Source organism: Pimephales promelas, chromosome 11, assembly GCF_988280905.1.
Source record: "Pimephales promelas chromosome 11, fPimPro1.hap1.1, whole genome shotgun sequence".
In the NCBI taxonomy this organism is placed as follows: Eukaryota; Metazoa; Chordata; class Actinopteri; order Cypriniformes; family Leuciscidae; genus Pimephales; species Pimephales promelas.
The window spans coordinates 7,233,494-7,258,862 of record NC_142779.1 but is presented as its reverse complement, the minus strand read 5'-3'; the positions used below and the strand labels follow the sequence as shown (position 1 = coordinate 7,258,862).

At 37.9% G+C, this 25,369-nt stretch overlaps 1 protein-coding gene across 2 annotated transcripts in view; it reads left to right on the top strand.

Moving 5' to 3' along the window:
- The window catches only part of lrmda (leucine rich melanocyte differentiation associated), a 285,513-nt gene that overhangs the window by 179,729 nt on the left and 80,415 nt on the right, over positions 1 to 25,369 (top strand). For both annotated transcript variants that reach the window (XM_089116851.1, XM_039672339.2), the window contains exons 3-5: positions 7,112 to 7,238; positions 8,438 to 8,577; positions 13,119 to 13,245. In XM_089116851.1, coding sequence (XP_088972977.1) covers positions 7,112 to 7,238; positions 8,438 to 8,577; positions 13,119 to 13,245 — 394 coding nt within the window. The remainder of the gene's footprint in view (positions 1 to 7,111; positions 7,239 to 8,437; positions 8,578 to 13,118; positions 13,246 to 25,369) is intronic.

Below are 25,369 nucleotides of genomic sequence, written 5' to 3'. Positions count from 1 at the left end.
CGAAGATTTATTGTGCCGCTGCATCCGAAGCATCATGTTTTTGAAGATTGAAAACAGAATTTCATGCAGGTTGAAGGTAGGAGTGCATCTAAGCTCCTTTGGCACATATATTCTGCATGAAACTGGTGTCAAGATCAAATTCAAGGTTGTAAGGTTGATTAAAAAAAAAAAAACTCTGAGAATGACACAATAGGCAGATGTGGCGTTCCACCTCACATTTATCACAACTGCAGATCATCCTCTGAGAAATAGTTGATTCACTCATTTTTCTCTGTGCGATGAGGAGTTTGTCATGTGCTCTGATGGACAGCTTTGCGGTGTCATGTGCATTTTTTTTTCTTTTTTCTTGTTTTTTTTACATTTATTCAAACCAGTCCAATCCCTGTTTTTACAGCCCCGCTTCCCTCTTTCATTCATTATAGTTTCTTATCTTGGCAGGCAATCAGAACTGCCAGGCAGCCAGTCCATTATGCACATATGAAGCCCATCACTCCAACCAGATTGGCCAATTCATCAAACATTTATCTTTTGCCCTGTGAACAGCGTGTCAATTTGCCTGTCACTCCCAAGCCTTCGCAGCCTCTTCGGAATAAAAACATTACTTTTCCGGAGACCGCTTTGATGTTAAATCCCCCCTCTTTAACTTTAAAACAAGGCCTGAAGTCAGATTTCAATCCACACACAAAAAAAGATCCCAAACAACTGGATCCGGGGCAGCCATCCGCTGTTGACCATACTTTAAGACCAGCTGGTAAGTACGGTCTAGATCACCCTTTGGCTGTTCTGGGAGCCAGTTTTGACTCCACACTCATGGGTGATACCGTGGAGCCAAAGGATGTGAGAGAGACTTATATGAAAGAATGATCAGAGCTAGTCTGTCAAGAACAGACACACTGGGGACTCAAAAAAAGAGAGCAGAGAGGAGAAACGCCTTTTAAAACCGGCGAGCAAACAAGGGAATTATTGGCCATAGCAAAGGGAAATATCAAAGCTGGGAGTATCATATAGAGGGAGGCTTTAGCTGAATGGGATCACTGCTGGAACGCAGACTCGGAATACAAAAGCAGCGTGAGTGTGCGTGAATGAGTGCCGTGTGGAAGAATATGTTTTTAGCGGTTAGCATTATTTGCTAACTTGGTTGTATCAACTCAGCAGGTGTATCTGAATTGTCTTTACTCTGTCTGTCTCTCCCTCCCTGGACATGTGACCTGCAAAAGCTGCCTGACTAATGGCTGCAGTGACTGACATTTCAACCAATAATCACAGAGTGTTTTTTCCCCTGTTGTCAGCAGCAGTTTATCAATCAGCATGTCCGCATTAGTATTTGTCTATCGATCCATCCATCTCTGTCAAGCCATCTCTGTGTCATTGTCTGAGCTCTTGTCCTCTTGTTTGGCTTCTTTTGAGGATAGTCTGCATAGTAATTTGTTTTACAGGCCCTGGCTTTGAAAGGTTGACTAACAGCATTTACATGGCGAACGTTTGAAAAGGCGTGGTAGCAGACGTTCTCAGCGAGCGCTTGTTTCACATGTCAGCAAACTGTCACCATCTACACAGGATTTTTTTTTTTTTTAGCGTAACCTTTTGTAATAATCGAATCGTTTGACCTTCTTTTAATGCTATCGACTTTCTCTGTCAGTATTCAAGGCATTATGTTTAATAATAGGAGATCCCAATTTGACGAGCAAGAATTACCGTCGGGATGTTATTTGTCCGAATAATTAGCCACATCATATACAAGCTAGTCTCTGTGTCTCAGTAAAACTAAACATGTCTCAAAAATGAAAAAAACACACCATGATGTTGTTCCTCTTTTCCATTTTGGTTGGCTTAATGAGGGGAAGATTTCCAGAAATGGGTCACCACGCGGAGATATAAAAAATAAAAAAATAGAGAAAAAGTGTGGTGGTACAAATTTCATGTTTGTTAGGAGAAAACATCTTTTGTCGTGTTTTTGATTTGATTGGTTGTGCCTATTACATCAGCAAGGGCTTGTGGTAGATTTTTCTTACATACCTGACTCCTAATTACCTGGGGTGTCTCCAATTGACACCCAAGCATCCACAGTCAACAGTAGAAAAGGGTTAGTTCATTTGATTACTCAATATGTCATGAGACTATTCTAGACTGTATATTTTTGATATTGTCTAGCCAGCATCTCAGAATTTTCCACAATCTGCAGAGTATTTGTCTAAGTGTTCGAATGAATGTCAGGCCTAAAGGAGAAGTAAGGTTAGATGTTAGAGGTAAAATCCATCACAGGCTTGCGGTGGCGTAACTTTACCTTAAAAAGTGGGTGGTACAGGTATGTTGGAGGGGGGTAACATAAATCAGATGCCCACCTATACAATAACATACCGATGTCCAGCAATCGATTTAAGTAGTATATTGTGTTCAATGAGATCAAATATGTGTTGGTGGCGAGAATTTTCATGTGAAGAAATACATAAATCTGACGATGATACATATCCACTTTAATGATTTAGTGGCAGAACTTTTGGGTTTTAATCAGGACTCGTATAGTTTTTTTTTTTTCCTCATTAAAACCAATTGTGTTTATCAGTGGTTGTATATCAAGCATAGGGATGGGCAACGATTAATCGCGATTAATCGCATCCAAAATAAAAGTTTGTGTTTACATAATATATGTGTGTGTAATGTATATAATTAATTTATATAAATAAATACCCACACATGCATGTATATATTTAAGAAAAATGTGTTATTAATATATCAAATATTTATATTTATATATAATATTAATTGTGAATAAATGTATATAAAATATACACATGCACATATTTCTTAAATATATACATGCATGTGTGGGTATTTATATATACAAATTAATTATACACACTACACACACATATATTATGTAAACACAAACTTTTATTTTGGATGCGATTAATCGCGATTAATCGTTGCCCATCCCTAAAGCAGGGACACGTTTGTGTGCATTTCACCGGAACGAATATAGTCTTCACAGCGTATTAAAGTACGCGTCCTTGTGAAGACTGTGTGCGGCTGTGTGAGATTTTTTATTTATTTGTATTATTTACATCTGTGCCGCGAGATGTTTCAGAAGTGGTGGGGGGACATGTCCCACCCGTCCCACCTGCAAATTAAGCCTATGCAGGCTTGATCATCATTCCTACAGTTTGTCTCAAACTAAGTATTAGGCTTTGGTTCCTTATAAATTTTCTCACTAATTAAATTTAATTTACTCACTAGCACACATGGCGCTTGGCGAGTTTCAATTTTGGACCCTGGCTGTCGTTCAATTGTCCAAGTGATGCGATTAATGTGTCCAAAGATCAGATTTATCCAAGAATTTATCAGATTTATCAGATCAGATTTATCCTGAATAATAGTATTATTGTAAATCAATCAATGGCAGATTAAAAAGGAGTCACTGACACATTGTAATGTGTGCATTGTTCATCAAGCCATCTCTGATCTGTCCTAAATTTGTATCATGATCATTTGGTCACCTTATTTGTAATGTGTAATCATGTGTTTTTCCAGCAGCAGTTGTTTAGCAGCTGGGTGTGCGAGCCATTTGCTAACTCAGGCAAGATACAGCCAGACACGCTGCACTGGCAAACACGTTGAGATATTCACTGTGACAATGAGCTTGATCATAATTATCTTAACGAGGAGTGGGTTCATTGGTGTGGCTCGTTAAATCTATCTCTCTTTCCCACTCTCGTGTCTTCCCGTCCATCTCTCTCTCCTTCTCGCCTTAGATCAGACGGCGCTCTCTGCATTGTGCTATTCTTTCATTGTGGTGTGACTTTGAAGATGGTGGTGAAAATGTGCAGTCAGTTTTGGATTCCCCATGGGGACGAGGTGTGAGTCAGAGAAGTTCCTACCTGAGAGTGTTTTGTGTGCGATTGAGTTTTAGATTGCTTGTGTATTGATATTATTTTGGTTTTCACAAGATATACTCACCCTCAAGTTGTTGTTTTATTCTGTGGAGGACAGATCAAAGTGACTAAGGAATTATTTTTTCTTACTGTCATAAAGTATCATCTATACAATACAATGCATCCTCTGTACAATGTCTATACGATTCATACAGTATATTCAAAGAATTTTGAAGTGTGACGTAGCCAAATTTTGCAGAATGCAAGATTATCTATGAATAAGGTAACAGGTAATTAGGTAATGCGTTAACTTTATGTTGTCCTCTTTTCATATGTGACATGTACTTACTTTTGTAATAACAGTACATCATGCATAATTATGTCCAACTAACCTTAAACCTAGAAAATCTTGTTAACATTACTTAGTAGTTAAATGTTGAGTTACACTGTAACGAAGACACCAGTAATGTGTATCCATAAACAAACACCAAGTTTTAAGGCCCGTTCACACCAAGAACGATTACTATAAATATAACTGTATTAGCATTTTAAGCGCATGCTTGTCTGTCACCCAAGCTCTTTATAGCAGGATTGATTCTGATTGGCTGTCAGTCGTTCATCAGATGGATAAAATCGTTTAAAAAGTGATTCCAATGATATCATCTCTCTGCCGTTATCATCATAGCTATGGTGTGAACTCTGCTATTCTTTAATATTGTGAACGATTTTTATCATTCACTTTATAGTTATCATCCTTGGTGTGAACAGGCCTTTAGTCTTGTATTATAGCACACTTTTATCAATAAAATATGAACTATAAACTGTAATGCATGAAGATTCTTCTGTGGTCAATCATGGACAAAATAGGATATCGGGTTTGAAATGTATTGAAGCTGTTTCTGCCTCAGAGTTAATAAAAAAATGTATATATTATGGTAACACTATTTGACGTAGTTGCATGTTACTACATTTATTTACTATAATAATAACAGCAAATTATATATAATTGCAAGTAGGGTTGGGTATCGAGAATCGAGTCTCGATTGGAACCGAGACTAACTTTTCGTTTTTCCCGGAATCGTTCAAAAGTTAGAATTTCGATTCCTAGTTTCGATATTCACAGTCCGGCGAGCGGAAGAAGAAACCGCTGAACAACACCAACGAAGAAGCATCTACCGGAAGTGTTGGCATAACCACGCGAGTCGAACATGAGTAGCTTACGTCGGCGGTCCAAAGTGTGGCTTCACTTTTCTAAAAATAAAGAAATCTCGGCAAAATGCAAAATTTGTGACAAAAGGAGTATTTTTACAGAAGGAGTATTTCCTTCAGAAAGGAGTATTTCCTTCAGAAAGGCCGTTGGTTAGCAAGGTTAGCTAAACTTTTTTGACCCTGCCTCTTAAAAGAATCGGAATCGAGAATCGTTAGGAACCGGAATCGAAACAAGGAATCGGAATCGGAATCAGAATGGTTCAAATTCAAACGATACCCAACCCTAATTGCAAGTAACTATCTCTAGTAAGTACATGTAGTTAGTTATTATTACTTAGTACTCATATGAGTAAGTACAGTGTAACTACATCAACTTAAAATAAAGTGTAGCCAAAATTGTTGACCTTTTCCCATTTTCCTATTATCACCTATTATTTATAAGGCAGAATTGGGTTTCCATAGGAAGTGTGTAAATAACACAATGTTCATTTTTGGCGAGCCGTTCTTTTGAGAGCGTGTGGCAATTAATCATTCAGTTATATTTTGAAAGTAAGTTTTCCCCGTCTGCACTGTACAGATGTTGTATAAAACGGCAGCACAAACGTTTAGGCACAATGTGGGGTTGAATCCCTGTTTGTTGTTGTGAATGTGATTTGGCCGCTCCCTTGGCTGTGAATTTAACTGATTAAATCACCTTTTGCACACAGCGGTAGTGACACGAAAACAACAATTAATAAGCAACCCCCCTGTGACGCGCGGATGCCTCTTAACTAAGCGGCTAATAACATTACAACCGCCCAGATACAGCTGAGGCAAACAGGTGGAGGGGGCTCGCAGAACATCGAGCAGGGACATTTCTCTGTATGCGTGGAGTTTTGACTACACAAATAGAGCGAGTTCTTGGCTCTCTGCTTATATGTTTGCTTTCCGTCTCTTCTAATGCCCATAACATTTCATCGGCCATGTTCTACAAGATAAGAGTGAGGTATTTGCATAACACAACAGAGTTTTATGAGACTAATTGGCAGGGCGGTTTTTCAATATTTGGGTGTCATCCAAAGACAGAGAGACACCTGGCTAGGTATCAACATTAACTGCCATGGGATTTTCCACGCAACTGTACCACGAAAAGTCTCAAGACAACAAATTCATAAGATTATGATATGCGGGTGGGTGTTATTTTTTTCGTTTCGGCCCATAAGAGCGCCAAAAACTAATATCATGTTGCCATCTAATTGTTCTTTGTTCAAGGACGCTGACAGACGTAAATGTCAATTAACTAAGGGTGGACACATTAACAGTGTAGGTTGTCAGCCTCTGCCATTTGAGGGATTAGAAACACACACCCCGGCTTTTATGCACCATCCGCGTGATGAACTTTGCAAGGCCCCGACATTACCCTGAGCACCACCCTCCATCATGTTTGTGCCAGGACAGGGCGGGGAAAAGACCCAGACAGAGAGAAAGTCCTTGGGGACTGTGTGCGTGCGCGTCTGTGGGGATTAGGGGGAATAAAGGGAGAAGCGTCCAACTTTCCCCCCCTAAAAGCAGTTGTTTTTAAGTGTAATCTAAGAAGTTGCAGAAGTTGTACTCATTCCGTTTGTGGCTAGGCATTATCGTTGAGCTGGGAAAATGATGGATGACGAGTTAAATTTGTGTTGGGGGAGTGAAGGTGAACTGTGACAGAGTTATTTATCTTGGGAATGGAGGGTTAGGGTCAGGCAAAGCTGGGTGCCTGAAGGCACAAGACATTGACAAATTCATCCCGCACACTGCATTTCTGAAGCCCTTTTGTTTTGAATCCTGGCTACTCACGAGTGACCCTCATCACTCACGCTGCCAGCGTGTGAAGGATGCCGCACTATGCCAGGGGATCTTAGCGCCACTAATTCTTATCATTCACTCTCCTGACAGTCCCAAGCCCAAACTATTCCGGCCTGTGAATGGGCCAGCCTGAAATATTTATTTCTGCACATAATGGCTGCCCAGATTTAGGGCCATATCATTTTTCCTCTCTTGCCTTATCATTGCAGGTCACTGACAGGCCTGAAAGCGTTCAGCCAACTGGAAGAGCTGATTGTGGACAACAATCTTCTCGGAAATGACCTCCGGTTGCCCAGGTTACCACGGCTCCATACCCTAACGCTCAATAAGAACCAAATATCCTTTCTCGAGCTTTGCTCTTCAGTTCATGCTTGAACAAAATGACAGGATTGCGGTGAGTTTCCGTCTCCTTGTGCCACACATTATCTCTTTAAATGATGTTATTGTGTTAAATTGAGCTCTTGTCTAATGGGGTTGCTTGATAAACTCACTTGAGTTTGTGCCAGGGTGACCTCTAGTGGAGAAGAGCAAAAACAAAATATCCAATACAGACCCATGACTGAAAGATAAAGCCCCATTAGACCTTTTTCTAAGGAACAGATCATATCATGATGACCCATATCATAGATACAGCGCATAGGCGTAAAGTCACGTGACCATAAAGCAGAGCAACGCAATGGCCAACATTTGAACTCAGTAAGCTAACAGAGTAATGTACCAGCTACTACACGGCAAAAGTAAATCCAGTTTGAAGCCCAACTGGAAATTTCACATTTCCGGCTGTTGACAGTCCGCAATTACATCACTACGACACATTACATTTAGTTTGTGTGATGAGATGCAAAGAGAAATAAATGGCAAAAGTAAATGTGCTAGCCTGACGAAAATTTATGCTCTGCTGTTTGTCGCTGGATGCTATCCATCTACATAATAATGACGCAGCCTCACCCTCTGTTCTCCAAACAGCTCTCCTCCGACAGAGTGTCAGCAGCTCAGACCCAAATTCTGCTATGAAGTGGTCTGCACATGCTAATGGGCCAATTATTTACATCCTGTAGTGGCCTGCTGCCATTGAAATTCAAGTGCTGCATTAGTGTGGTTGTATTTTGACACGTTTCGGGCACCATTTTCCAATGAACTGAATGTATTAGTGATGAATTTGCTGTGAAGTGGCTGTTTGTTTCCCTGTGCTGGGTGAAGGGGAGGGGGTGTCCATGGCTAAGGGAGTCACTAACTGTTTTTACCACAAGGCATCCATCATTTTGTCAATGTTTTTAATGTTCTGCACCCAGCCACCCAGGAAATGGGAAGAGGAACGGGGGAAGAGAACCGCCAAACTCGCAGCAAATGCCAAAATCTCGCCCTTAAATTTGCCCGCTCTTTGTGTCCTCGAGCATAATGCCTATTGAGCTCCTTCAAAGAGTGTCGGTAAATTTGACAGAGCTGTGCTGGCTGGCTAGGCCAGGGTAGAGCGCAGAGTAAATGCTAATGTAATTAACAGCCTGGATTCCTTGACCTCTGCCCCCCGTGGACACTTCACCGACATCGAGGCCCTGCTGGAGCATTTGGTGGAAGTGACGCCAGCCCTGGAATACCTGAGCCTTTTGGGAAATGAGGCCTGTCCCAACCAGCTGGTCAGCATGGATAAAGATGAAGACGACTATCAGAGATACAGGTCAGTACGCCGCCATACTGATGAACATGCACAGTCATTTTTGTCTTTTAATAACTACTATACAGAAGTATGCAAAATGTATGACACCACGTTGAAAATTTGGGATTATAAACTTGGAAAATTGAAAAAAAAAAAAAAAGTCTTGTGGCAAATAAATTAGGAATATTTCAGATTGTACACTACATACACTACTGTTCAAAAGTTTTTTGATAGAAATTAACACTTTTATGCAAGGAACCATACAATTAATCAAAAGTGACAGTAAAGATATTTATAATTTTATAACTATTATTTTAAACTTTCTATTGTTTTCAACATTTTAGAATAATAAGAAATGTGTCTTGAGCACCGAACCAGCATACTAGAATGCAGGAAGGATCATGTGACACTGAAGACTGGAGTAATGATGCTGAAAATTCAGCTTTGTCATCTCAGGAATAAATTGCATTTTAAAACTTAATGCAATAGAAAACTTTCCTAAACACAACCCTCACAGAAAACTTTTTTGTATTTTTACATTTAGTAAAAAACTTAGTTTAATATGATTTATAATCTGTTTTCCTCATGGGGACCAAAATTTCCCCACAAGATCACACACACGCGTTAAAAGTTTTGGGGTTGGGTAATAATTTTTTTGTAAAGGTTTTTTTTCTCCCCTCTTTTAAGATTTTAACTAGTGGCCTCACTGTATATGAAATTTATGATATCCTGAAGCAAAAATATGTTTTTTTAGGCACTCAAGAATTTATTTTGTTTTGCTGGTATGCTTTTTTATTTCTTATTTCTTTCTAGAAATTCCCCAGGAGTGTGTAGTTTGGCAACTTCCAGTAATCTTTTATTTGGATGAACGGCTGTTGCACTACACCATAAATCACATTGCACAAGCAAAGACTGATACTTTAGGCTATAACCACACTCTTCTTAAAGCCCCCCCCCTTTTTTGTTGACTTGCAAAATCGATTTCAGGTGTGAATTGTGATAACCACAAATGAGTGTTTGCTATCCTTTCCTACAAGAGGAAACGATGCATTCATTATCAAGCCCAGGCCTATGGGAGTGCAATGCCACGCTATGTTACCACCATTTGTCAGGTTTTCAACATGAAACCTAGCGGTGGGGAGAAACGCATTCTTTTGTCTACCTTAGACCTAAGTGCCTTTTTCTCGACACTGTTCAGTATGAATCATTTACTATACAGATGAACCCAATAGGCGCCACTCTCGCGCAATGTCTCCCATGCTTCACTTGGTGCGGAGGACGACTATTCTTTCCCTGACTGACAGCAGCTGTGTGTTTGTGATGTAATATTCATAATGTGTCACATAGTAATACATCAATTTGAGCATAATGCAGATTTTATGTCTGACAGGGTTAGCCGAGCACTCAGGTCATGGCAGGACTGGCCTTGGGCTATGCACTTCTCAGACTGCGTCCTGAGAACAAAAAATAAAATACCTCTTCATAACACTGTGAAATATGGCACGCCTCTTTGCGCTCTTTCAATTAGTCAAATGAAACGAACAGGCACGAGTACACTCGGCTGTATTTTACAGCAGTCGCTCGGCTCATTCATCATTGTTTACTTCTGGGTCTTGAGGAGTTTTTTCTTTCGCTCCCTTTAGCTAAAGTACAGTAGTTCAGTCCTCGACACAGCGACAGCCATCTGCGGTAAAGGATGTATGTCCTGTCTCTCTGGAATGCTCTGCAGCCCATGCTGTCTGTGATTGCATGTTTGTCTCTTGACATTATGACGTGTGTGTGTGGGCTTAAATATCTGTGTGTGTGCTGCAGATCAGAAAGTTTAGGGCTAGTTTTGCCTGGGGTGCTTTAAACAACACTTGCTGCAGAGCTCCTCCAGCCATCTGTTAGATCAGCACAAACAATCATCAGGAAAACACCTGCATAGCTCCCGCTAACAGTCGCTGTTATTACGCTTGTTTGTAATTGAATCACAACAGTAAATAAAGCATACCAACACCACATTGCTCCTAGTCACTCTAGAGGAATTTGTTACTTAAAGTTATTAGTTGTTTTGCTAAGGCTAGTATAACTGTTCTGTTGCACTTAGAGTTATGGATTTAAACAAACAGAATACTCTTAAAGGGACAATGTGTAGAAATTTCTCCCATCTAGTGGTGAAAAGGTACAGTATTTTAAGCCGCGTTTACTCACCGCAGGAACTAGGAACTTTGGGGTGGTACTCGGTGTGTTTACACCGCAGGAACCAGGGGCCAGTTTTTCAAAACATTTAATCTGGATCAAAATGATCCGGATTTGGAAAATCCCATTTTTTCCTATCCAGGATCAGGTAATCCGTCTTACTTTTATGCCGGTTTTTCAAAGCAACATTGGACTGGATCACCCTGATCCAGATAGACAGTTTTCAAGATTACCAAATCCGGATTACCAATGTTCTTAATGGGACAACATATCACAATTGTTGGGCTACCAGCTATGTAAAGAACAGGTAGAAGAGCCAACATGGGCTCACTGTAAGTGTTTCTTATTTTGAGACAAAACACAAATGGGGACAAGATAATTTTTATTTTATTTTTACTATCTTTACTATACTGAATAGCTTCATTGTTAGCCTATGTCTATCACTGTTACAACGGTTACACAAGTCAAGTGCAAAATATAAATAAAAGAATATACACTAAATGATGCAAATGTATTATTTGACCAAATTTAAAGTTTTACTACATTTTCTTCCTGAAATCCTCCTTGAAATCCTGCCCCTTGTTGGGATCAGGATAATCTCGTTTGTTTTTTTGTTTGTTTGTTTGTTTTTTTATCAATCCCACTGACAAATTTTGAACAACACAAACTGAAGGTTTGATCCAGATTAAAACTAGGATTGGATTCCTTAATCTAATCTGATTTCTGATTCCTTCTTTCCCTTTTGAACAACCCATTTTGAAGATTTGATCCAATCCGATAACCAACATCTGATCAGCTTACTTTTGAACAACTGGCCCCAGGGTCTAAATTAAGTTTCGGGTAAAAATTTAAGTTATTTAAATTAAAATGTAAAAATTAAAAAAAGAAGAGAATCTCCAGATCAGGAAAAAATAACCAGAAGCAAGCAATACAAGCATTGCTGCATGTTGTAGTCTGTGTAAAAAAAAAAAAAAAAAAAAAAACCCTCATCACATTGCTTTTTCTTCAAAATGTTTTTTTTTTTTTTTTATGAAACTTTAAACAAAGTAATGATTGGAGCTAGTATAACACTTTTTCATAATTTTTAATTAATTCATTTTTTTTAAAGCAGAGGCTCTGTTCTCTCATCTTTTATATATTGCATGTTCAGATATGCATACAACAGAATATTATGGGAGCCATGAAAGTTAACCATAACACTGGGTTACGGTGTTAATGCCCCCCCTCAAAAAAAATAGATCGCTGTATTGTAAATTTGAATTTGCAAAAATACTATCCACACACGTTTTTGATTCAGACATATCTTAATAGAATCAATCTGCAATCGTGCTCTCTGTGATCCATCAGGAATAAACACCTAGCATGGGTTCGCCTTCGCCCTTCATCATTGTCATTATCATGGGTTTGTGGCTGGCTTTTGCATGAGAGCTCGGTTGGGAATCTGTCACTGCCCATATACACATCTGTTCACACCCTCCACTTAGTGTCTCTCTCTCTCTGTTTGTCTCACTCTCTCTCTCAGTCTGTCTCTCTCTCTCTGTCTGTCTCTCTCTCTCTCTCTTTCTATTTCACTCTCTGTTTGAAGTCTTGACATGCCTCTTCCTCCATTCGAGTCAGCCTGTGAAAGAATCTGTTGTCATCTATGTATTCCCGCTATTATCTCACGTCATTTTCTCTTCCTGAATGAAAGACAGAGAGTGTGTGAAAGCGTAAAGAGATATCTGTGAAGCTACCGAAATGACAGCTTGGCAGATTCTGTCAATGTGGGCTTTTTATCTGTTTATATGTTGTCCTTATTTTTTTACGTATTTTGAAGTTAATTACCTATTTACAAATATTGCTACAGTTAATTTAATGCATTCTGAAGGAAATGTTCGTTTAAGTTTTATTTTTGGTGTGGTTGCCTTGCAGATTTGAATCAGACTTGTACCTGCTGTACACTTGCGGTATTGACATTGCGCTGGATATGGATAGTCAAACTTAAGAAGAAAAAGAAAACAGTTCAAACTTTTTGATGCGAAATACCCTCTTCCTAAAATGTAAAAGCAGCTATATTTGCATGTGTACAGACCCATTTCTTTCAGAGTAAATAAAAATAATAATAAGCATTATTTTAAAATGTAATTACTACTGTATAGCTTTTTTTGTCAGTATACTAAAGGCAAAACAAATAATTGAAATATTATCTTTTATATTTACAATTAGTTGACTATATGAGGAACATTTGCTTCCTTATATCAACAAAACAAAGCTAGCACATTTAAATAGTTTTATAAACTTTACATTGGACACAATATGACTGTTTATGTAGCGTGATTTATTGCAAAGAACATTCTTATGATTTTAAATGCGTTTTTTTTCTCTCTTCATTTGATCTGTAGGTACTTTGTACTACATAAGCTGACAAATCTGAAGTTCCTGGACACCAGGAGAGTGACCCAGTGGGAGCGGTCAGAGGCCGAAGCACGTGGAGCTTTCATGAAGGTGGTCAAGCCGAAAAATGAGCAAGTAAGTGCAGTACTTTGCTATAAGAGAAAGAAAGACAGAGACGTATGACACATACACTAGAAAGATCAAGACATATGACACATACCAACCGATACGAATTTTACGAGGTGGCTAATTCGTACGAATGACCTACCCCTGACCCCGCCCCTAAACCTACCCATCACGCGGGTTTAGACAAATTGTACGAATTCGAGTGAGGTATGAATTAGCCACTTTTTAATCACTCGTACAAATTCGGACGAATCGGACAAACACACACAGGATCAACAGACAGTTAATGTAATCCGAGATGAACTGACTGTGTATCGCAGATAATGGCCCGTGGTTTAGTGTGTAACTCAGTAGCGGGTTAAGAGTCTTCACATTATGAAATGTAGGCGAATAACTAAACACCCTGACCCTGTAAATGATTTGTGTACCCCTCCCCTTTTTGTGCAGATGACTGTAAGAACTTAAAAGGCTAAGGCACCGTGAGCTAATCCATCCCACTCCTTCTTAGCTCCCATTGTTTGTTCGTAGCAAATTGTCAGAATCTCTTAAGAGGTTACTTGCACGCAGCTCTTTGAAGACGTGGCCTTTCAATCTCGCCTGGCTGTTTAGAGGAGGGTCTTTTTAATGACCACGACATGACCTCTTTCCGTATGCATGAGCCCAGATCAAAGTGGACGGCGCCTGTCCGATCGGCCTCGACTCGAACGGCGTGACAGCGCTCGCCATCGGAGTGACAGCTCACGTTCAGAACAGTCACCATCGCTTAATTATCCATCGCACACACAATTATTTCTCTCTCTGGCTTGCGTTTGAAGGAGGCAGGCCGAGTCGTATTCCTCAAACACATCTCCATTCTCTTCTCCTCTAGATTTAATGAAAGAATGGCTTTAGCAAGATTTGATTTCATGTAGTTGTACAGTCATCAAATATTTAGCTTGAGGTTGAACCAGTTCTTTATCTTTTCTTCTTCCCAAGAGCCATGAGTTAGTGAAGCAAATATGGACGTGGATGCTCATGTAATTCGATGCAGTGTTTTAGACGACAGTGACGCTAATGTCACTTTTTCTTTGCTTCAGCATTAAAGTGACAGGAAAAGTGAAAACCATGCAATGAGTTAACCTCATTCAGGCATGTTTTTAGTTTGGAGGATATTTTTTTGGCTGGAAAATGAGAAAAGATGACTGTAAAGTGGAAAATAATGTGTTGTGCAACCTGTCTACTCAAATAAGACAAGACGTTTCAGGACATGCCGTTTTGAGAGTGATTGAGATGAATAGATGACCACATGTGAGATAAATAAAACAGTAACATAATGCCACAGTGGACCCATTTTAAGTCCAACCATTGAGCAGTTCCAGCATTTAATACTTAGTGGGCAGCACGCTGTTGAAATAAAGATCTGTTTTGAAAATATCTGGCAACCGAACTAAATAGTGTTTATAGTAATCCAAATATAGTAATAGCTAATCCAAAAGTTTTCCTGAAGTAATCTGGGACCTTTTAGAAATGTTGTAAAAATATTTTACAAAGCATGCTGTTCCGCAAACTTGACATCATTTAACATTATACGTCTATAAAACCTTTGCATCATATACATATGTTTTTTTTATGTTTCTGGAGCCATGGATAATATTCAGTCATGAAATTACACAAATAGCTAACTTGTCATGCTTATGTATTTTATTGTATTTTTTGGATATTATTATATAATAGTATTATTTTACGCATTTTAGTTTTTGCATACAATCTCTATATAGTGAAGAAAGATGATTTTTCACATTTTTTAAGCATCATGAACTAACAATAAACAATACGTATGCAGCATTTATCATTCTAGGTTTATCCAACTTGATATGCAACTTGTTAAAATGTAATAGCATATTTACAATATGTTAACTTAACTTAGTGAATCATGTAGAAGTGTCATTTAGATCACGGTACCTAACGCATAAACTAGTGTTAACAAGTTGAACCTCATTGTAAAGTGTTAAAGTTTCTAAAGTCTGCAAAAAGACAAGAATATCTCTGGCCCGTCCACTGTCAGACACTTAAGCAGATTAAATAGACTCTGCTGTAAGGCCTCTCTCCTCTCCACAATAACTACTATTGTAGGGGCCTAGTGAGAGGGAGAAAGTTGGCCATGCTCTAATGTCCCATGTCTGTGCTTGACGTAGCTGTCACGCCAACGTTTCCCTAGAATTTGTTTTGATTTAGATGAGACATGATGTGGCAGCCATAACAAGCTCTGTGGGGCATGTGTACTCTCTGTCTCTAATTGGCTTCATCATCATGCCGATTGTCTACTGACCAATAGTGCAGGTCACCAATTAATGAGCGGCAGCAACAAGCTAGAAGATGATGATGGCATAATTAGTTATTTGTGTTTGCTTTTATTCTGCATCCAGTGGGGTGTCTTACGTTTAAAGACATGCTGGCGTTAACATTGTTACAGCAGACTGTAATTAGCTCTTCCTGCTTTTCCAAATTTCCCATCAAACCAGAGGCCTGTACATGACAGCTTGCTGTTGTACCATTGTGGTAGTCTTTGAACGTCTCATCTGTGCCTGTCTGTTAGTTCTTACCCACTGTTTTATGGTTCTGTTTAGTTTTGCACGTTTAAAGAAAGAAAAAAAAAGAAATTACATGTTAATAGTGCTGTGTGCGTGCACTATGTTAAATTGTGTAAAACGAGATGCACAGAAATGATTGTGCTCAACACAGATTTATGATGTTTGGGTTTCTTTTAAATTCCTTTTTTACAAATGAAAACTACTATGATGATTAATGTGCTTTCTGTTTCCTTGCATGTTTAATGGGATCATGTAATGTTTTTCTTTTCAAATTATAAAATGTATATAAAACCTCACTGTACTATGAAAACACTGATCCCAGTCCAAAAAGAGCATTTATGAAAATCAAACTGCAAAAACAGCAGAATACTGTTTATTTACGTTTACTCTCCATTTTGAATGAGAGTATAAAGCATGCTGGGAAATAATGTCCCGTGTCAGTTAAATTTAAGTTTTGTGAACTCAAAGGAAAGTTCTAAAAACTTAATTTGAGTCAACTAACTGGTTTAAATTTAATTTTAAAGGGTGGTATAATGCCCTTTTCACAAGATGTAATACAAATGATGTCACCAGAGTGTGTATGTGAAGTTTAAGCTCAAAATTCCCCACAGATATTGTTATATAGCATGTTAAATGTTAAAATTGACATTTTTTGAGGGTGATCAAAAACACATCGTTTTTGTGTCTGTCCCTTTAAGTGCAAATGAGCTGCTGCTTTTCAGGACAGTTTTTTTCATGTCTTGAATTACAATTTAAGGCACAGAAAAAAAAATTAATATGTGTAAAACTTTTTTTTTTTTAATGAATATTGAAATTGTGAACATAGCGTAACAGTAAAACTTTTTCACCTTATCCAGGAGTTTTAAATTATACCCAAAGCATAAGGCAAATAGCTGGACAGAAATTGCTCATATCACGTTCAGAGTTTTCACTTTATTGTCTCCCAAAGTGACGTTGCACTTACAGAATGTGTTGCAATGTTTAACGTCTTTTGCAATTTAGTCCAAGGTGACATTTATTACAGCCTGTTGCAAACCTCTTTCTCTTCTGCATTGATTTTTTTCCCCCTCCAACCATGCAGTGGTGGTCCTACAACTATATATTAATGTAAGTGGTTGAAAATGAGCTGTCTCGCTGTTGTTGTCTGGTGTCTCTGCATGGCTGATATGTGCTGGAAGGGAGGGAGGTCGTTTTGCGAGCTATAGTTATGAGGACAGCGTAATTGGGCCTGTGTTTTATTGGATTTCTAGAGTGGTGAAATGGAGTGATCTTCCAGCTTAGAGAGAGAGATAAACAAGGGATAAACAACTACCTGCAGTAAGCAAGGAAAAGCAGAAAGGGTGTTTAGGATTTTTTCCCCCCCATATCCTTTCCCAAAGACAGGGTTAGGGAAAGGAAAGTGAAAAGCCTTAAGCTGTACTTTTGGGAAATTGGCCGTGTAGGAATGCAATAATGTGATAATTTTTTTTAAAGGACTCAGAGGTCATGGAAGGCGATGCTGTGAAACCACACGAAGGCCAAAAAATAGAAAAGTGGTTACATTTAGTCTCCTTGAAGTGCAGCAAACCCTTCATAGCATTGCTAATCTTTCACTTTAACTAACCATGGTCTACCAAAACTTTAGTAACCTATTGGCAACTAAGTAATTCAGTTGTTTATATTCCATTGAGAAATATTACATCTTATATACAATATATTAGATATAGTATTAGCCAAAGAGGAATTATATATATATATATATATATATATATATATATATATATATATATGTGTGTGTGTGTGTGTGTGTGTGTGTGTGCATACAGTGTATATATATATATATATATATATACATACATACTACATATATATATAATTCATCTTTGGCTAATATATAGTTCTATAGATATAATATTTCTCAATCAATGAAATATAAGCAACTGAAGGACTTTTTTTTAAAGAGGATGAAGTAGTTGTTTCACAACATAACTTTTGGTAGCTACGTGAGGATATAATGGCTTTGAAATGTCAACTAGATTATGCGTGGATGAAGCATTTGACTTTTCTCACCACGATACACAATTTCTCCCACATCCTCCTCCTGGGTAATGAAAAACAGACGGCCCAACTGGAGGAGTTCGAGTCAGGGCTCAGTCCCATCAGTTCTAGTCACACAAATTCGGCTCTCCGTAATCCATGTTGGCAGAGCCAGGAAAGTTATGAGGTCGATCTCCTTTCTGCATTTTTCATATTAATCTGCCTCTCATCAGAGAAGTTCATATTAAGACAGCGAAATAAAAGAGCCAAACTAAGACAGACCACCTCAGTGAAGCTGCCTGATAGCGTGAGGTTATTGTATTTTTCAGTGTGTAAGCTCTGTAGAAAGTGAGATGGACAGAACGCTTCTCGTTCTCTCTCTGTGTCATCCCTCTTGCGGAATGGTGTCATATTCATCTCTCTATGAGAGAATTATGACTTCCCTGAAGCATTTAAACATAATAAACAGCAGGCTGTAGAACTGAGCGCCAATGTACCTTCAGTGTTTGCTGAATCATTTTATGGATAAATATTTCCTTGAAGACTCCTATAAAAAATACTGTTGCAATGGGAAGTGCAATTGGCCAAACAGGTTGTTCGGAAACAGCCATTACTGCCATTTTCTACACACATCATGTCTATGAAACTAACTTGACGGGTATCTTAAGTTGTGTGATTCAGTTTTACTGATCCACAAAGATGCCAGTCAGTTTTATTGCATATATTGTCATCAACACTTTGTTAAATTAAACCAAACACAATTGTGCAAACTTGCAGATAATATTTTGTGCATGCATGCAGGTTTTTTAATATACTATTTTTATGTAATATAATATAAAGCACTAAAATAAAACTTAATAACAATAATAATAATGCATATTATTATTATTATTAATGACTTAAAGAATATTTTTATTTTTATAATACAAATTATATAATATTAATATATACGTTATATAATATTAATATATGTTCAAAAATAAATGTAGTAGTGATGATAAAAAAGTAATAATAATAATAATAATAATAATAATTTTACAATAAATCCAAAATTGGCTAGCAATCAATTTGTAATTTATTAATATTATTATTATGTTTATTTTATTATTTTTATTAATAGTATACAAATATATATATATATATATATATATATATATATATATATATATATATATATATATATATATTCTTTCAGTCATTGATACTACTACTACTACTACTACTAATAATAATAATAATAATAATAATAATAATAATAATAATGTGTTAATATTATTACTATAAAGTTTAATTTGGTACTTTATATTATAAGATTATAAAAAATATAATATCAAAAATAAAACATTCTTCTTGTAATAAATTTTTAATAATTATAATACATATTATTATTATTATTATTATTATTATTATTAATTAATACTTTATATCATAAAATTATACTAATTAAATTATCAAAAGTAAAAAAAAATCCTTCTGGTGATTAATAATAACAATACATATTATTAATAATACATAATGAAACAACTGTAATATTAATGATAATAATATTACAGTTATTATTATTAATACTAATAATAATAACAACACAAATTGTTCCATTAGTACATTTGAAATAAAAAGAAGAACATTAATATAAACATGGCATCAAGTCCCTGCCGTACTTGAAAGTCAAAATCCCAGTGTCTGTCCATCATGGTCTTCCTGTGTGGAAGAGCGTAGCTCTGAGAACACTGTCTCCCCCATGTGTCAGAAAACACGGTTTGGATTTCCCCTCATCTCTCCTGAGGGACACGGGCTGGGACAGATTTCTCCTTCTGGCCTGAAGTGTCCAGCAGCGAAGTGTTTGGAGCTGAGCGGGATCAGGCCGCTGAAAGTGCTCTGGCAGCTGGAGGTTTTGGGAGGTCGTCGTGAGGGCACAATCCGCAAAAACAGCCGCAATTAGAGTGAGTGACTCATAGTGTCCACATAAATCATATGACATTGTACATCATAAACAGATTGTAAAACTTTAAAGCACAGTTAATTGTTAGTAATAGCTTCACGATTGATTTATGGCCCCGTACAAAGCCAAGAGATAGGGGCGGATGACCTCAATGTCACGTCACTCTTATTACACGAGTGATATATTGCATATTTCGGCCTGAAAACAAGCAGATGTTTTTGAGGAGTTTTGTTTGAACAGCCACAATGATGTTTCCCATTTGCATTGCTTAATGGAAATTGAGGGAGAACGGCCCATCTGTCCCCTTGCATTTGCTCGACTGCTTTGAGATATGACTAAATGTAGTTGTAAAAATGACAGTATTGAACTTAGATGTTTTCATGGCTTTGTTATCATCAGTATGCAAACCTTTACAAATACAGAGTTTTTCTTTTTTTTAATTCATAATTTAGTCATAATTAGTCTCATCTAATGTATATAGCACACAAAACTTGACAATGCTTATTGGTCTGTTTAGCATTTATTTTGTCATGCCAGTGTATTATTGTGTTATAATCTATAATTGTGGCATAAATTGCACTTTAAAAAAGAACAAACTGGTGGGTGATGTCTATGTCTCTTTCTGTCTAAGCGGGCCTGAATAAGTAGGAATGTTGGTCAGAACTTTTTTTCTTCTCCTTCCATTTAGTCACGGCCGGGCCGAAAAAGAGAGTAATATTGAACTAAGCTGTAATTTCTCTAGCTGACGGATGCCCTCCGTGCTTTCGCTGTTAGCGTGGAAGTGGACAGCGCAGTTCTGCTATCGCTAAGTGAGCTGGGGTTTTTTTAAGTTCCAACACTTATTCAATGATGTTTTTGCAATTACAGAGACACAGACAAGCATGTCCCACAGCGCCAGCACTCATAGTTTAATTACAGTTTAACTTTTCAGTTTTCCTCTGATGATTGTAAGATGTTGCCAGGCTAATTAAACACAGATGGCTTATTCTGAAAGACCTCAGCATGCGTGCGTGTTGCCGCTCAGGTCCGTGCCAGTGTTAGCGTTTGGAGATAGAGCCAGATCATTAGGCATATATAAAATAATCCTGCGTCTGATTGTATCATATAATGCTAATTATGTCATTGTGATTTATAAACATATGCAAATAAGCCAGTGCCGCTAATGTTGCAATTGTAACACTCAATTTGTGTTTCATTAGGGTGAGGAGATACTGATAGCGCTTTATCACTCAGTTGATCTGCTCTAAAATATCCCAGATAAAATGTTATACCTCTGGAGAATGTTCCAGTCAGGATGTAACTTTGATTAAAGGCAAACTGCTGGAAAAAAAACACCAAATTCTTAACTACGGGGTAGAAATGACTATGATTAAAATTATTCATATACAGTGGGGTTTTTAATTAATTGATTTATTGCAACAAAATATTTTAATTGTAATATAAAAATTATAATATATAAATAATATAATATAAATAAAAGTTAATAATAATTTTTATTTTTAATAATTTTATTTTTGATTTTATTTTATTTTATTATAATTGTATTTTTTTTATAATTTTAATTTTTAATAATTTTAACTATGATTAAAATTATTCATATAAAGTGTTTTTTTTAATTAATTGATTTATTGCAACAAAATATATTAATTGTAATAAAAAAATTATAATATATAAATAATATAATATAAATCAAATATAGATAAAAATATAAATAAATATAAATAAATATGTAATAGAAATAAAAGTTATATATTTATTTATTTACTTAACACACTTTGGTGTTTTAAAATATCCTGAACAAAAGTTATTACAAAATTATCATGAGATTTTTGCAACAAGTGCTGCTATCATTAAAGCAAAATACTACAAAATCTGACATTAAAATGTCCATTTTCAAATTGTTATAGTGGACATTTAATTTTATTGACATTTCCTTTTTAAAGGAGTAGTTCACTTTTGAAAAAACTTTTGCTGATAATTTACTCACCCCCATGTCATCCAAGATGTCCATGTCTTTCTTTCTTCAGTTGAAAAGAAATTAAGGTTTTTGAAAACATGCCAGAATTTTTCTCCATATAATTTACTTCAATGGGAGCCAAACGGTTCAAGGTCCAAAATACACTTTCAGTACAAAATGCAAACTGTTCAAAGGTCTTTAAACAAACTTGTTCATCAAAATGAACAAATCTTTTTCCAATTCGAGTCAATTCGTTCGTTTAGTTCGTTGAATGCACCAAATGACTCGGAAAAAGATTCATTCATTTTGATGAACGAGTTCGAACAGGAGAGTCCCGAACGTGCATCGTAGTACAGAGCAAGGCGAGAATTTGAGCTTAAAAAACTTAAACTTTTTTTTTGTTTTTGTTTTTTAAATGAACGATTGTTTCGTTTGATAAGACCCTTATTTATCGTCTGGAATCGTTTAAAGTCCTTTGAACAGTTTGCAGTTTGCACTGAAACTGTCTTTTGGACCTTGAACCGTCTGGTTCCCACTGAAGTGCATTATATGGAGAAAAACCTAGAAATGTTGTTCATCATAAACCTTAATCTCTTTTCGTCTGAAGAAAGAAAGACGTGGACATCTTGGATGACATGGGGGTGAGTAAATTATCAGCAAAGGTTTTTTGAAAAGTGAACTACTCCTTTAAGTACAAAATGTGTTTTTATTTTTTCCTCCCAACTTTTACCTAAACATCTTCATATTGTTCACACGCAGCAGTGTGTTGCAAGAGCAGCACTAATTGTATGCAGTGCTTGGCGGCAGTGAAAGTGGCCGTGACAGAGATTGAGTGTTTTTCGGTCCCAGGGGGCTCTGAGCTTTTCTCACCCCATGTCAGTGGCTCCCTGTTGGGGCCCTGAATCTCAGACCTGCAGGAGAGCTGGAGCCAAAGAGGCAGCAGGAACTCTAATTCCAGGGGCCGGTCGAACCCAAACAAGCCTTCAGACCCAATTCCCACTCTTTTCTGAAGTCACTGCTACCGAAAACAACGAGCAAAGATCACATTACACGTCCCCTTCTCTTATTTTGTATGGAGCCATGCATATATAGCCGATTTCCAAGCATGAACATGAACTAGGTGCATAAATTCGACCGTGTTGTGTAGGAGCGGGTCATTGAAAAGCTCTTTGTAGCAACACTTTGACTGGCCCGACAAAGGGGCTGAAGTTATGGGAACTCTTCGCTCAGAGCAATACTTGTTGACTTGCAGAATTCAAGGAGGATGCCAAAAGGAAAGTTGCCCTATTCAAGTTTTTGCTTACACAAGGCCTCTTTGTGGTTTTTCAAGCTTGTCAGACACGTCAGGCCCAGTACGAAACAGTATATTGTTTCCAGCACTTTGGATTCCTTTCCTTCTGACATCTGCCAGTCTGTAAAGATGATAAATTCTTGCCTCATTAGCCAGCGGTGTGGGATTACAGCCTGACAACACATTAATCACTTGCCTCTGTGGCAGGCCCCACTTGCAATAGGCATTGTTAACAAAACTTTTCTAATATGTCACTCTCCTCTCTGACAGGCCGTAATCAATCATCCTGATTGACAGAGCTGATAGATTACACTATTTATGCTCTGTGTAATGAAAGATAGCGTTTCCACCTACTGTCATTCCTGAGATAATGATAGCCCACCTCTGTTAAGCAACATACACACACACACACACACACGGTGCACAGAAGAAAGGAGGAAGCAGACAAACGCTGGCATGCATTGTGAACTTTAAGCAGACAATGTTCTACTCCTCGGTGGGTGTCTCTTTTTGTCGAGCGGCATTGTTTGGTAATGCGGCTTCGACAGCGCTCACCCGGTGAAAAAGTCGACTTTGTCTACCTGAGGATTCGGTTTCCACCGCCTCATTGTGTAGTTGGTTTTTGTTTTTTCCCGTCGGGAGGGAACGCGAACGACAGCGACGGATCTGTGGGCCGAAACGTAATGATCGCATGATTTATAGCGCACCTCTTATGCAAATTTTTCAAATATTGGCGAAATTACCAGTGATTTGCGCTTTCTCATTTTCCGTTCGGCATCGTTCGCCGGTGTCTATTAGCTTCTAATAGCAGCTAATACGCTTTTTGGGCTTTGTTTATAATCTGGTTTACTTCATTGCTTGCGCATTTGCACTGAATCTCCACATATTCTTGCTGAAGGGGCTGCTGCGAGGAGTGCCATTTCAAAAAGAGGAAGCGAATGAAAAAGAGGAATAGTCCATCATGCACCTGACAGCTAGCGAATTTGGTGCTTTTCTTGTGAGACAGTGAGCTGTCAGGAAATTAGTTAACTGGAGCATATTGTGGAGAGGCAGGTAATTTAGCCTCATTGATGGCATCACATAATGGCTCACAGGAGTCAGCTCCCTGACCTGCCAGTTCTTTGTGTATAATGCAGAATTTAGTGGCATGCTCAATGCATTCTGTCAGCTGCACGATTGGATTCTCAGCCCACTGTATCTCAGCCTGCAACATATTGGTCAATTATTTCTGAGGCTGTCAATGCTAGGAGGCACTGTTATTTAGTGTGTGTTAACTTTGCATCATTAAGACCGCGCCGCGCGACAGCGAGAGACACTCCCGAGCGTAATTTATTTTGAAACGGGCACCGATAACCTTCATGTTGTTTGACCCGCTGTTATGTTATGGAGGAAGCGGAAGATTCAACTGCTGTTTCGTTCCGATTCTTTTTAATCTAGAGCTTAAGTTCAATACTCTTAGCGTCGGTGCCTGTTCGTTTTGTTTTTGTCGTTAGCCGTGCATTTCCCCATCTCCGGCTAGCCTGCTTGTCATCCCGCCATTGTTATATCCGGATATAGCAGTGCTTTATGAGATCCCAACAAGAATATAGCTGCTCAGTATGCCATCAAATAATCAATCACCCTCGGCACTGTGTATGCATGCCGCGGCCCTGCCTATATGACGCAATTGCATTAGTCAATTAATATTCGCTATTTACGAGACAAGCCGTCAAATAAACCGCATTACGGCTTTGACAATGTTGACTTTTATTTTAGATGAGTTTAATGGCTACTAACAAGCCTAGCAGTAAATAAACAGTCTGGGTGGGTGGTGAAGAACCAGAGTACCGAAGAAGCCTCGGGCTGATGAAACGGAATGAGTGTGTGAACGTTAAAAGTGTCCATAAAAGCAGTAATTTAGGCATTTGGATGGAGAAGATTAATGAGTAAGCTGAGTGAATGTAGCGAGCCTTCAGTTCTTTTTCTCCTCGGTAGGCGGATGGGTATATAATTCATGTCATGAGGGGTCAAGCAGGGTAAACCTGTGCTAATAGGTAGATGTGCACACATGGGCACAGGGTGGAGTGAGGTTGCAGATCTGCTCTGTTTGAGAACAAACAGTCGAGGCCTGCGTGAGATTATCTAGATAAGTGCACTGCATTAAAGTTCTCGGTTCTCACTGGCACTAGTAGGTCAGAGCTGACAAACCTTTAACGTATTGATGCAAGACTGCAGTTCTTAATGGGTGTTGGACATTCATATACAGTATGTTGTAACTCTATTCTAAATATTAGTACACTGCCTTGTGCATTGACTACATAGGCAGCTGCATTCTAATAATAATAATAAAAAAATATATTTTAATAAAAGACGGTTTT